This window comes from Macaca nemestrina, chromosome 5, assembly GCF_043159975.1.
Source record: "Macaca nemestrina isolate mMacNem1 chromosome 5, mMacNem.hap1, whole genome shotgun sequence".
Taxonomy (NCBI): domain Eukaryota; kingdom Metazoa; phylum Chordata; class Mammalia; order Primates; family Cercopithecidae; genus Macaca; species Macaca nemestrina.
The window spans coordinates 22,141,302-22,155,438 of NC_092129.1; the positions used below are offsets into that span (position 1 = coordinate 22,141,302).

Sequence of the window (14,137 nt, forward strand, 5' to 3'; positions counted from 1 at the left end):
CTCTGTAACATCTTGGAGCATAGACAAGGTACAAGGCCTTACTGGAGAAGCGTGGGCTACTTCTTAAGACCAGACAGTCCAGTAGAGACTGCAAAGTCTCTCAGGTGCATCCATCCAGATCTCCCCATGGTTCTAGGTTTTCCACACCAGGGCCTTGACTTTCACAAAATAAAAGGGGGTTGGCTGAACATTCAAGTATCTCAAACTCAGCAACTCTAACACTTAGGCATTCAGCGTGAAGCTCAGCTGTTTCAATCCCTCCATTGTAGGAGGTAAGGCCTCTTTGGGAGCCGCCCCACCCCATTTCTGTAGGTCATCAATACAATCCTGCTGTAACCGGCCAACTCTGCTATTCTTGTAGATGTTGTTCTTCCCATATTTTTTAAATGTCTGCATCATCGACCCTCCTGGAGAGTTCCCCTCTCCATAAGCTACTATCTGGGTCCAGAATCTCTAAAACTCCCCCCAAGTTATTTGCTTGGACTCATCCGATTAAGCATAGTTTTATTCACAATTATGATTTATTACAGAGAACACAAAGCAAAATGAGGAAAGGGAAAAGGCATATGAGCAAAGTCCCAAGAAAATCAGGTACAAGCTCCAAAATTCATCTCCCAATGGAGTCACACAGGACATGCTTAATTCCTCTAGCAGTAACGTGTAACAATACATCAAGTGTTGTCCACCTAGGAAGCTTGCCTGACTGAACCTAGGAGTCAAGGTTTTAGGGGAGTCAGTCATGTAGGTACCCTCTACCTAGCATGTACTAAAATTCTAGATTCCCAGAGGAAAGTAGGTGTTCAACAAAAATCCTATTGTTTGTACAAACATTTCAGGCACAGTAAACCACTCTTACCAGCAAGAGGATGATGGGAATACTCCTGATATCCAAGTTGCTGGACTCTGGCCAAGGTCCAACCTTGCAAGCAGACCTAAAGACAACAGGTTCAGGCCTATTCTGTTAACTCTTTTCTGCACACCATTTGTGAAATAGCCACTGAGCCATGATTTTGTGTCAAGGACTAGATAAACCGTACTTACCAACTAGATATCATTGTCTTTGCCCTTTGTGTGGATTCCTAATGCCCATCTTATTACCTGTTTCCTCAAATCTCACTCATGGTCACTTGTGTTAGTCTGGGCTAAGAAGCAGACGCCAACACCAAAAAGGGATCTGCTGTGCAACAGATTTATTAAGGGCAATGCCAGTGAGGAAAAATAGGTAGGGAGCTGGGGTTGATGGGAGGCTGGAAAGCAATGAGACCACAATGGAGGTAAGACCCAAGGTGAACGAAAGGAGGAAGGAAGGTTGGGTGACAGCAACTTGGACTACAATGTAATCCTAAGGGAGTTTGGCAAGACCATCATGGAGTGCTCAGCTAAAGTTGAGGAGTCATCATATAATATCCCTGTCATAATCAGTCATTGACTGGCAGCAGCGTGGAGAAGCATAGCCTCACCATGTACACAGGGATGAATTTCAGACCACAGTAGCTGGGCTTTCAGTAAGCTACGCGCCCTCCTGCACGAGAACTGACAGATGCATTCTCATGGCTGCCGCCATGGTGGTTATAACTCTCAAAACACACCTGAAAAAGGTTCACTATTAAACAAATATTCAGCACCAACAGCGCATGGTAATTTGCAATACTTTTAAAGTTTTTTTTTTTTTTAACATTACAGTTATAAAACCACCTAAAATAAAACACTGATTAACAATGAAAATGCAAGTTCTCTTTAAAATTTCATGAACTGACCAAAAAATTCATAAATTGACCAATATCCTATGGGGTTATATTCTGGGGAAAAGGCATCTTTTCAAATCACTTGGTGAATTGGGAGCTTAAATCAACACACAGAAAGCATGTATGTATTAGCACTGAATCAAGATTAGTCAGTGACAAAAACGTATTTCTAATATTCATAACATTTCTAAATGTTTATAACTCAAGTAATTCATTTACAAGTATTTTCCAAAAATTATTTTACATATAACTTAGGAACTTCTAAATTATGTATACTTAGATGTCAAAATGGAAGAATATCCTTTTAAATAGTATCTTAAAAACAGGATTTTCTAACTTTTATCAATGTTTTCCTCAATATTTATAACACAATATTATAACACAAAATTAAGCCGAGTCCTTTGCACAGATTTATGACATGTTGGTACAAATAAGAGAAGCTACTATAAATAAATAATAAGCCAAAATATTTAATGTCGAGGAAACAAAATGTTTATTTTAAAAAATGAGATCAATATCATTTTAATGTAGAAGATGCCATCTTTATTTACAAGCTAATAAAAAAATATTAAACTCAACTAGATATAATACATTATCATAAATGCAATAGATTTGAGGCCAACTATAAGTGTAAGACTGGATAGATGGAATAGGGATTACATAATTAGGATGTCAAATACTGTGCATCTTACACATGAATCACATGAAACCTTTTTGTTTCTAAACATGAAAACAGAGTAAGTCCACTGTGGTGGGGAAAAAAAAACAGCACCACAGACAAGTTGTGCTAACTTTCGAAAGCTGTTGACTTGTAATTATCAAGACTCACAAAATTTTCATCTTTCTCAAATTTATTTTAACAATAGTCTCACTGCCAAAATGCTGCTTTTCCATTATATTCATAACTGAGGTACTGTAGAAGAGAATTTTAGAGGTTAAGTGTAAATATATACACACATACATACAACCCTCACATTCTATTAAAACGTTTTCTCAACCATTCTGTTTGTGTATACATGTGTGTATTTCTCCTTCTGTCCCTTTCTCGATGAAATGGCTTTGCAACAGTTCCCTCCTTGTTTGGTTTTGTCTTAGAAGTTTCAGGGACATATGAATTTCTTTCCTATAAATGTGAAAATATTAAAAATTGGTTCTCAGTCCTTTGGAACTAATAACTAATTCTTAGTTCATCCCCAAAAACCATATATTCTAAAATGATCTTTTAACTAGTTACTTTCTAACACCTGACAGGAAGCTCACAGCAGCATCTGAGCAATGGTGCTCTCCCGTAGGCTTACAAACCACAGTGAAGCAGGAATGAAAAGGAAACTGACCTGTGGAGTTTTAAACTACCTGGAAACTTTTCATTCTATTTATCAGTCCTTAAAAGGAATTTATATCATAACCATCTCATACAACCCTTCAAATTACACAGTGACCTCATAAAAATTCCAACTTGAGGTTTTAAAAACAAACAACCTCTTCATACACTTATTCGGTAGTTCTTGAAAATCAAAGGGTTATTTCCTAAGGATTCAGTCATAGCAGATAAAGGATGTTCTCTGAAAAAAATGCCATGGTCGTACCATCCCAGGCTGTGTTTTTAGAAGATAAGAATAACATGGTTCCATGTCACAGCAAAAAGGTTTTCAGGTCTGCTACAATGGACAATTTTTTTGACTAAATAAATACAGTGGCTAAAATTCAGTTTGCAGATCTCATGTCATGCATGGAAGGTATGTGTTTGGCATAGGGGATAAGGAAAAAACAAGTTGTATTTTTTCCTTTTAAGAGGCCTACCCTTTCAAGAGCAAACAATAACATGTAACTTGCTTATTCATTTGTACAATTAAATACTAGCTTTTGCTCAGAGGCAAATGCTATAAAGTATTTTAATATCAGTAACAATATATACTATGAAGTGCACTTCTATTACAAATTAACATGGTGATATACAGATGAACACCACCACCCAAAACAAACCATAAAAGAGCAACAGTTAAAACATTAAATTTATAAATAGCAAAACCACAAAATAAAGTATATATATTTTATAGATTTACCCTTGAACAAATATATAGTGTATCTGGGAAAGACAAAAAAAAATGTGTTTTATCACATAACATCTGAATACCAGAAATGAAGATACTGATAATATTCTAAAAGCCTTATAGGCTTTCTCCCACTTAATATTCCCTTAACTGTATATCCTTTAAAACAGTGATATTAGCAAAACTATCACCTCTTTAATGCAATGTTTTGACTTTGCCTAGCAGGTTACAATGACCTGCAAAATATTAAATCAGAGAGGAAGCACTCCATGTTTAATCATAGGACAAGAGACCTAACAAATTTATAAACCTGCATGTGAAGAGAGTTTTAGTCAAACATAAACTGACATGAAAACCCAACCAAAACAATTACTGTATCAAAATGTCTTTATCTCTTCTTGCACACCTTTTAGATGATTGGAAATCATTTACTTAGAAAGAAAACTGCCATTTGATTTGAATATACTGTGTTTCGTGACACAGTAATAAATCTGAACTTTTACTACCAGAAACATTTATCTTTAAGTGCCAGGACTATCACAAGACAAACTTTATGAACAACTCAAAATGTATAAAACTGTCTTTTGTGGATCCCAGAAAACAAGCATTTGAGCCTTAACATGAATGGGTAAACGCTCCAGTACCGTGCACACAGATCAACATAATTGAGAACAGATGTTTTATACTCATCTGCATTTCTTTTAAAAACCAAAAAAAGTAAAATGTTTAGTAACTTTTGAGAATCTATTTCTAGTGCAGCATTGATTGATAAAGGACTGCTTAAAGAAAACTATTTCGTACTGCATTGAATAAAGCTGAAATGCAAACTCATTACAATAAATGATCATTAATAATTGGTTTAGATTTCAGGATGCACAATAAATTTTTTTGAAGTCTAAAGCCTTTCTTTCAGTTTCAAAAATTAAGTCAAGCCTATATTTCTACAATTCATTGAGTCAAGCTCTGTCTTCTGAAACACCACGGTTAACATTCTAGAATATAAAATATGAATTCACTTACTCTCTGTAAGGGTATTTCTTATAAAATTGCAGTTAGCACTGTCCTCCTTCTAAAGGGAAAACAAACCAAATAAAACAGTAGGGTTTCATTTGGTACTTAACAGCCCAGTAATACCCCTTTGGGAACACATGCTTTGGTGCTTACATGTTCAAGAAAATCAAAATTGCTTTACATGCAATAGCTAATCATGGTCTACCACAGAAAACAGTGTGTTTTATGCATTTAGAATTGTTCACATGAAGCCCTGAGGTACCCGCCTTTCATTTAGGCAACAAACAGCCTCCTCTGATTTTGTAGTCTTTGTCACCATCTTCCCCAGTGCCCCAAATTCAGAACAGTCTGATTAACAATCTTGTCTGGAGATATGGTCAATTTAATAAGATTTTTTATGATACAGAGTGTGCAGATCGTCTAATTTTGAAGCACTGTCATCTAGCGGAGTTTCACTTGCAGTGCCCAGGTCTCCATTTTCATGTGTGTCAGTTACTGCCTTCTTATTAAATCCTGAAAGAAAGGAGAAAAAAAAAAGCAGATACTTTCTGGTTTAAAAAGTTAGTTTTGGCCAGGTGTGGTGGCTCATGCCTGTAATCCCAGCAATTTGAGAGGCCAAGGTGGGTGGATAACCTGAGGTTAGGGGTTGAGACCAGCCTGGCCAATGTGGTGAAACCCCGTCTCTACTAAAAATACAAAAATTAGCCAGGTATGGTGGCACATGCCTGTAATCCCAGCTATCTGGGAGACTGAGGTGGGAGAATCACTTGAAGCCAGGAAGTGAGCTGAGATCGCACCACTGCACTCCAGCCTGGACGACAGAGTGAAATTTTAAAAATAAAAATAAAAAAATAATTCATTCTATTTACCAATCCTTAAAAGGAATTTATATCATAACCATTTCATACAATCCTTCAAATTACACAGTGACCTCATAAAAATTCCAACTTGAGGTTTTAAAAAACAAACCACCCCTTCATACAATTATTCGGTAGTTCTTGAAAATCAAAGGGTTATTCCTAAGGATTCAGTCTCAATTAAAAAAAAAAAGTTAGTTGTATAATTTCATTGCATGAAAAACAAAGGAATGCCCACTGTAATTAACAGTAGTAATCTGAGGCAAAAATAATGCCTTATATTAATCAAATCAGCAATTCCTAACAGGAATTCTTCCTTCTTCTCCCTTATGGCAGGTATCAGATACTGTACAGATTTAAAAATACTATATTGGGCTTATCTAAAAATTGTATTAAGTTTCCTAATCAAGTTTTCTTTTCCTTTTTTTCTTTTTTGAGACAGGGTCTCACTCTATTGCCCAGGCTGGATTGCAGAGCTGCCTTGACCTCCTGGGCTCAAGCAATCCTCCCACCTCAGCTTCCTGAGTAGCTGGGGCTACAAGCATGTGCCACCATGTCCAGCTATATTTTAAAAAATGTTTTGAAGAGACAGGGTTCACTATGTTGCCCAGGTTGGTAACTCCTGGCCTCAAGCGATCCTCCTGCCTTGGCCTCCCAAAGTACGAGGGTTACAGGCATGAGCCACCATTCCTGGCCCCTATCAAGTTGTCTTAAGACTTAGAATAATACATATAATTGTAAAATTCAGTCAATTCTACTTATATAAATATCTACTGAACTGTGAATTATATTTTTATTTTACATTGTTACTTTCATATTACATTAACTTCACTTAATTAAGGCATATACTAGTTAATTGCTTAAAATGTAATTTGTTGGCAAGATGATGTCTAGCTAAGATTTAAAATGAATTCTGGTCATCTATAAAATACATAACAGGCTTATAAATAAATGAGTGTTGACTATATCACCTATTTACTGAGCTATAAAGTATAGACATGTGTGAAACAATAACCAATAGATACAGTTTTTAAGTAAGTCAGTTAAACGTGATACATACACACAAATTTTTAGGTATCTGAGTCACATTTTAAGTTTCCGCAATTTGCATAAGTGACAGAGAAGCCTTTAGCCTCAGTTACAAAAAAAGGAAGAGACAAGCCTTCTAATCCTGACAGAAAACAACAAAAAGGGTGAAACACAATGAAACCGTCTGGAGAGCAGCCCAACAGTATAAGTCTTTGACATATTTGCCACAATAGTTTTGTTCAAGATGCACAGTGAAAACAATAACTGCTACTGCTATCTTTGCGCAGACAGTTGACAACACACAATTTTATCAGAAGTGTAACAGTTTATCAGTTCACCATAAAACTCCATGCCAGGAGTTCAACATTTTTGTCTCAGGAGGTCTTTATACTAAGCATTGAGGACTCCAAGAAGCTTCTGTTTATGTGGATTATAGTCACTGATGTTTCCCATATTAGTAAGTAAAACTGAAAAATCTAAAAAAAATTCATGTATTTGTTAAAAATTACAATAATCCAGAATGTTAATATAAATAACCTTTGTCTAATGACAAATAACTCTATATTCCAAACAAAAAAAAATCTAGTTAGAAGAGTAGCGTTATTTTACAATTTTACAAATCTCTTCAATGGCTTTATAGATGATAGCTGTATTCTCATACATCCACTTCCATTCAATCTGTTACAAATATATGAAGAAAGTTCAACCTCACACAGATATGTAGTTGAGAAATGGAAGAGTATTTTAATAGCCTTTTCAGATAACTGTCAGTATTACTCTCTGATATTATACAAAATTTGACAATGTGGAATTTGAAACCTTATCAGTGAACTTTTCACACTGTTATATTAAAATCCATTTGCCTATCTTGCATTCTGAATTGATCTTTTGCCCATGCAGAATTTTATAATATCATTTACTGGTGATTTGAAAATATTGGACCATGAAGTTATGTAGCAATTCCAAAAGTTGACACACTTCACTTTACTGTACCAAAAAAATCACATTCATTAATATCATCATCAATCTCATCCGAAAAGCTCCTAAGTGTTAGGAAGCTGTCAAGCTCATGGTGATCAGTGCATGTTTCACAAAGTTCTAACTTTTACTTGAGAGCTCACATTTTATCATTGGCAATAAATATTATCAGTTGTCTTTCTTGAAATGATGGACTTTGTTCATTTTTAAGAAAATGGCTTCCAAATAGTCCGAAAAGTCATACTTTTCAAGTGATTCTTTCAAGTAAAAATTGTCTTCCATGAAGAATAATGGCTAGTTCAGTCACTTATGTACTTTCCCTTGAGAACAGCATCTTTGTTCAGTATGCAGAATAAGTATTTATGCATACTTCCCATCCCATCACAAAGAATATTAAAAAGACATGTACTCAAAGGTCAATATTTAAAAATTAACTGTTATTGCCATTTCATCAAAGGTATTTTTAAGCAAAATTGGTATCTTCTTCTCCTTCTTTTACTATGAATGGATGCCAAGGAAGAAAACAAAGATTACTAGTACAGTTACTAGTATTAGCAACACTGCCTTGATTAGTGCTAAGGCAGTTTTACCCCAATTGCTTTTGCACCAACCCAATACCATCAATGCAAATATCAACACAGCAAAAAAAGACAAATGATGTCTTAGTATTATTACGAAATGCTTTGACCTCACGAACTCTGCTAAAATATCTCAGAGACCCTCAGAGATCCACAGATCACAATTTGAGGACCACTACTCTATGTAAAAGGAAGTGCTGGAGTTTTTCCTTATAATATGTGTAAATGATAGCAAAGGAACTAAACCAAACATCCCCAAGATAATATAAGTTGATTCTAATAGCAATCATAAGATGACAGTATACTTCATACTTATTCATAATTAGCTTAAAATTCATTGTATTATGAGAGATGAATTTGCATCAAGACAGAGAGACAATGTAGTCTACAAGATAGATCTACTCAAAACAGTATATTGGTATTTGTTTCAGAGTCTGGAAAAAATTTTATTTATTTTTCAAGGATCACTTGCAGTAGAGTAACTGGTAATGTACTTGTCTTAACAGTCCAAGATGAATATAGAAGAACATATGTGGTAAATAAACTGTTCGCATAATGTACAATAAAACAATAAACAAGGGAAAGCGCTTCATTCCTTTGATTTCCTCACAGTTAAAACAGTTTTACTGAAGAAATTCTGAGGCCTTCACATTTTTCAACATTTAAACATTTAATAATAGTTTAATAATAATGAATATGTTAATAATAATTTTTAGAGTGACTTTTACCTTGTAATACTTTGATTTCCCCACTTGTGTCTTTGCAACTAGCACCAGGGTTACCACCTCCTTCTAACTCATCAAGGTACAAACGGTAACGATGTCCACTCTCATCTTCATACTCTACGTTTTCATCATCAGAATCTACTTCAGGAGCCACATAAACTACTTCAAATTCAATCTCTCCTCTCTAAATGAAATGAAAATGAGAAAGTCAAGTTATTGTAGTTGTAATTTTAAAAGGATTTCCAAATTCTTTGTGGGAAGGCTTAGTAAGGGTGGAGAGATCTAAGAGATAGCTCCTTTCCAGAAAACAAATAATAAAGTTCTAGAATCTAAACAGGTAGTGAGGCCATCATGTCTAGATCAGCCTCATGAATTCTCTCTATAGTTCCTTTAAACATTATAGTAGCTCTTTCTACTGACCATAATCTTTTTGCTAATAGATCTAAAATTTGAAAGGATGCTTAATTATTAAATTTATAGAATTTTGGAACAAGTATTCAAAATTATTTGCTATTTTGTACTGCACACAGCAATTCAGCAAATACATCTAAATAGTCAGATATTAAATAAGGATATCATACAAACCTTTCCTTAACTAATTCAAGAAACCCCTACAAAATGATTTTGTACACTGCCATAAGGACATCATACAAACCTTTCCTTAACTAATTCAAGAAACCCCTACAAAATGATTTTGTACACTGCCATAAGGACATCATACAAACCTTTCCTTAACTAATTCAAGAAACTCCTACAAAATGATTTTTTGTTTCTTATTCAATAGGTCTTGAGTAAGAACTTACACTGAGTACCAGATGCAGACATAGTGTTAATCAAAGTATTCTGTCTCATACTAATAGTAATTACTATATATGTTTACTATAAATTATAGCCTTCAATCTGCAGAATAATCCTACTATAGTGTCTTTTAACATGAACGAGAAACCTGAATGAGTCCTGGAGAAAGGAGATAACTTTCCCTACATAATGAACAAGAATAAAGAAAAATAAAAGTTTGACTCTGAAGTCCTTGATCTTTATATTATGCTAGATTAACTGTGTAATAGTTGTAGTGCCATTCTTTAACAATGACACATTCAAGTAAAAAGTTACAGATCACGCCAGGCACAGTGACTTACACCTGTAATCCCAGCACTTTGGGAGGCTGAGGCAGGTGGATTGCTTGAGCTCAGGAATTCGAGACCAGCCTGGGCAACATGGCAAAACCCATCTCTACAAAAAAAAAAAAAATTAGTTGGCCATGGTGGTGTGCACCTGTAGTCTTAGCTACTTGGGGGGCTGAGGTTGGAGGATCTGTTTGAGCCTGGGAGATTGAGGCTGCAGTGATCTGTGATTGTGCCACTGCACTCCAGCCTGGGTGACAGAGTGAGACCCTGGCTCAAAAAAAAAAACAAGAAAAAAAAATTCCAAGTTATAATTGTCATTTAATAAGAGACTGCAACCACTACATATAAGTGTGGTGTTGGCAACTCTGAAAATTATGGTTTGCCTTTGCTCAAAAGAAAACATGCCATTTTTGATTGCTACTCACTAAGTTAGACTCATTGGTGCTCTTCTTTCCAAGCAGTTTAAGGTCATACATCAGAATTTTAATATGTGCTTAGTTAGCATTTTCTTAAAACTTATGACTGCCCGTTGGTAGCTCCTTCACCAGTTATCCCACTCTTTTACTACTGGATGACAGTCAAGACGGGTTGATAAAACACTAACTTAAGAGAAGAGCATAGCATTCTTAGATCTCTCTTGTCAGAGAATGCTTTAAAAATGCCATTTTGCAGAAAGAGACAGATGATGCAGTGGTCTTCAGCAAAGTTTTAAATGACACAATTAGATCTGTGAGTAGCTGTCATGGAGACACAGATTTCAGGCTTAATATGAGAAAAAGCTTTCTAAAAATCAGTACTGTATAACAATGGAACGGACTGTTTGATATCAGCAAGTCTTCCCTTTAATATAATTATTGAAGTAGTGATGTTGCAAAGATTTATGCATCATATAGAATTGAACCAATGAACTATATTCACTTTCGACTCTGAGATTCAATTCTACGGACGCATACCACACTGATAATCCAAGAAACATCTCAATGTACTACCAATGCCTCTAATTCCCTCAACTCTATTCTTGAAAGAAATAAACAAAATAAAACAACATTTTAAGTACAACCGTATGACAAATATGACTCCTGAATATGAATCTCAATTCTCTAATTTATTTGCTCGGCAACTTTGAGTAAATCCTTTCATCTCTAAGAACTTTAGTTTACTCATTTTAAGAGTTTTGGGCTAGATAGTTTCTATGTGTGATTTCAATTTTAATATTCTATGACTAAAATCAATCTGCTTCTAGCACTGTCTTTTCTGTAATACCTTACATATAGTGTTTTAGGCATTAAGGATGTTATTTTTTCAGTCTCAGGTCCTGTTCTGAGTACTTTATATGTATTAACATACTTAATCCTCACAGCTTTCTTTTAATCCCTTCCACACAGGTGAGGACACTGAGGGACAGAGGACTTAAGTAACTTGCTCAAAGTTATGAAGTAAACAAAATGGAATGGTCCATTTTCAGTACATTTGACTGAGTGTCATCTACAAAAGCATTAAATCAAAGGAAACAAGATCTATGTATAAACACTTTACTACTTTAGAAACTCTGTAGGGAAGTATGCAGTGTTCAATAGATTCATAACCAATTGAAAGATACAGTTCTAATTATATGAAGGGAATTTACCTGCTGAGAAAGAATGGTTACAGCTTCTTTATGCTTTGTGTCCCTTAGGTTAACTCCATTGACTGCCAAAATAGCATCCCCAACGTGCAGCCCTCCACATCTATCAGCAGGTTGACCCGGATGGATCTCAGAGATGAGGATTGGAACACCATGTTCTTTCCCACCCTAACAACAACAACAAAGGGCAGTAAATTATTCTTTGTAAAGTACAGTTACCGATTAATCTAGAGATAAAATATTTTCTTAAAAATATCTTTCATTAAGCACCTATGCTGTCTCTATAAATGCTGGGTAAAATTTCATTTGCTACTTAAGTAATGGTAAAAATTATCAAAGAGTATTGAACAGTAAATTGGCTAAATTCTTAAATTTAAAAAAAAAAAAACTTATGTGTTAGTACTCCATAGCACCATTCCATTTTATCAAGTCTAAATCACTACAAATGACAAGACCAATTATTTTAGGTGCCACAATTTCAGAGAAGTTAAAATATGAAAATATATGCAATGTAGAATTGAAAAAAGTGCAGTATTTGGTACCTATCACTCTCTAGCTTGTATCGTTGTGTGTGTGTGTGTGTGTGTGTGTGGGTGTGTGTGTGTCTTATTTGTACTGCTAAAATGTATACTCTTTGAAGGCAGCACATTAAAAAAGGTAAGTATTCAAGAAATACAGATTAGATGAGCTTTTTATTATAAGAAACATTTCTACATCAAGCAATACTAAAAAAACAAATGAACTTGCTCAGTGCCTAAGTATTACCAAATGAAAATTAAAGTCACCTTGTTCATTAAAGCACTGAGACTACAACAAAATGACTCCTAAAGGCATTGAATTTAAAAAAAGAATATATAATATATGGACCCCAGAGCCAGTGAAATCTGACAGCTAATAAATGAGACAAGAGAAAGATATACATACCTGGAGAGAGAACAACACAATCTGAAGCCATTTAACCTAGACGAAAACAACCATATCTATTCCCAAGGGCTCCTAGAGGCATCACACTATATGGCACAGAACTATTAAGTGAGTCATAATAAAAATGTTAAACTATGCTTACTAAAGGTATACTTAATAGCTGCTAGGAAGATTTACTTCTTAAAAAAATGTTTACACAAAAGCAAACATTTATCCCCATGGGGATACATTTTAGTTATTTAAAAAATATATCCAGAATATTCTGTTCCCCAGTGATGTCCAACAAAGGAATATGATTATACTAGATAACTGTAGAAAAGGAGACCGGAAGCACTACTTCTTACTGTAATTGAAATGCCAAGGCCTTCGTGATCTTCCTTAAGGAGGAGAACTTTTCTAATTGGACCAACACCTTGGCTTTTCTTTAGGGAATCTTGATCCTAATTGGGAGGAAAAAAGAAGAAAAATTAGTATCATTTAAATAGCATACCAAATAGAGTAAACTCATACTATATAACTTGCTTTTACAAATCTGTATTAACTTCCTGGAATGGATAAATAGTATATGGTTAAGAAAGTAACAGATAAAATGGAAAAATGAAAATAGCTATTCTATTGATGCAAAATGTATAGATGACATTCTCACATTTTTGCCAATAATATTTAAAATATTGATACATTTATTTTTAAATTGTAGGACATTATAAAAGAAATTATTTCCAGGAATTAATTGAGGAACAAATATCCTCAAAAAATAAAAGTGACTGTCTATCTTCACTGGATGTCTTTAAGGTATACATTGATTTTAGCTGAGTCGTAGAGTTGAAAAACAAATTTCCAATTGGACCAAATTACTTACACATTCCTTGGTGCTCTGGAGTCTACCTCTTAAATAAAGGGCCTTGATCCACTAATAATTCTTTCTCTGGTACCCTTACTCTTTCTGTCTCTACTAAGCTGTTTTCCTACTCAGCAGATAAATGAATTACAAGCCTTTTCCAGTTTTAAAATACTGATCATGTGTAAACGCAAAACAAAACAAAAAAACCTTTCAAACCTTCACTATCTTCCTTAGCAACTATCATCCTCTCCCTTTCCTTAACCTCCACATGAAGTTCATCCTCATCATATCTACTTCCTTGCCACTCAGATTCAGTCCTCTGAGCTCCATAATTAGAGTTTTGCCCCTACATGCACAACTGGAATTTTCTTTTCTGTGCTCACTAGTAATCTATATTGTTACACACAATGAACACTTTGTCACTACCCTACTTCAAACTTGCAGAAAGTTGATACTGTTCACCAACCCCTCCTTGAAACCCACTCTTTCCGTTGGTTTTTATTACACTACTTTCCTAGATGTCCTGTATCTGACAGCTCTATCCCAGGCTCCTTCCTTTAGTGATCCTTTTCCTTCTCCCACTCCGTAAGTTTCTATCCTTGGCCTCCTATTCTTTTTACTACCCATATACTTTATATATACATATA

The 14,137-nt window shown here is 34.8% G+C and overlaps 1 protein-coding gene across 2 annotated transcripts in view; it reads right to left on the minus strand.

Moving 5' to 3' along the window:
• Positions 1–487: 487 nt before the first annotated feature.
• The window catches only part of LOC105465487 (golgi associated PDZ and coiled-coil motif containing), a 43,159-nt gene continuing 29,509 nt past the window's right edge, over positions 488–14,137 (minus strand). For both annotated transcript variants that reach the window (XM_011713940.2, XM_011713941.2), the window contains 4 exons: positions 12,994–13,089; positions 11,729–11,893; positions 8,978–9,158; positions 488–5,320 (listed from right to left, as the gene is read on the minus strand). In XM_011713940.2, the coding sequence (XP_011712242.1) occupies positions 5,190–5,320; positions 8,978–9,158; positions 11,729–11,893; positions 12,994–13,089 (573 nt within the window). In that variant the 3' untranslated portion in view covers positions 488–5,189. The remainder of the gene's footprint in view (positions 5,321–8,977; positions 9,159–11,728; positions 11,894–12,993; positions 13,090–14,137) is intronic.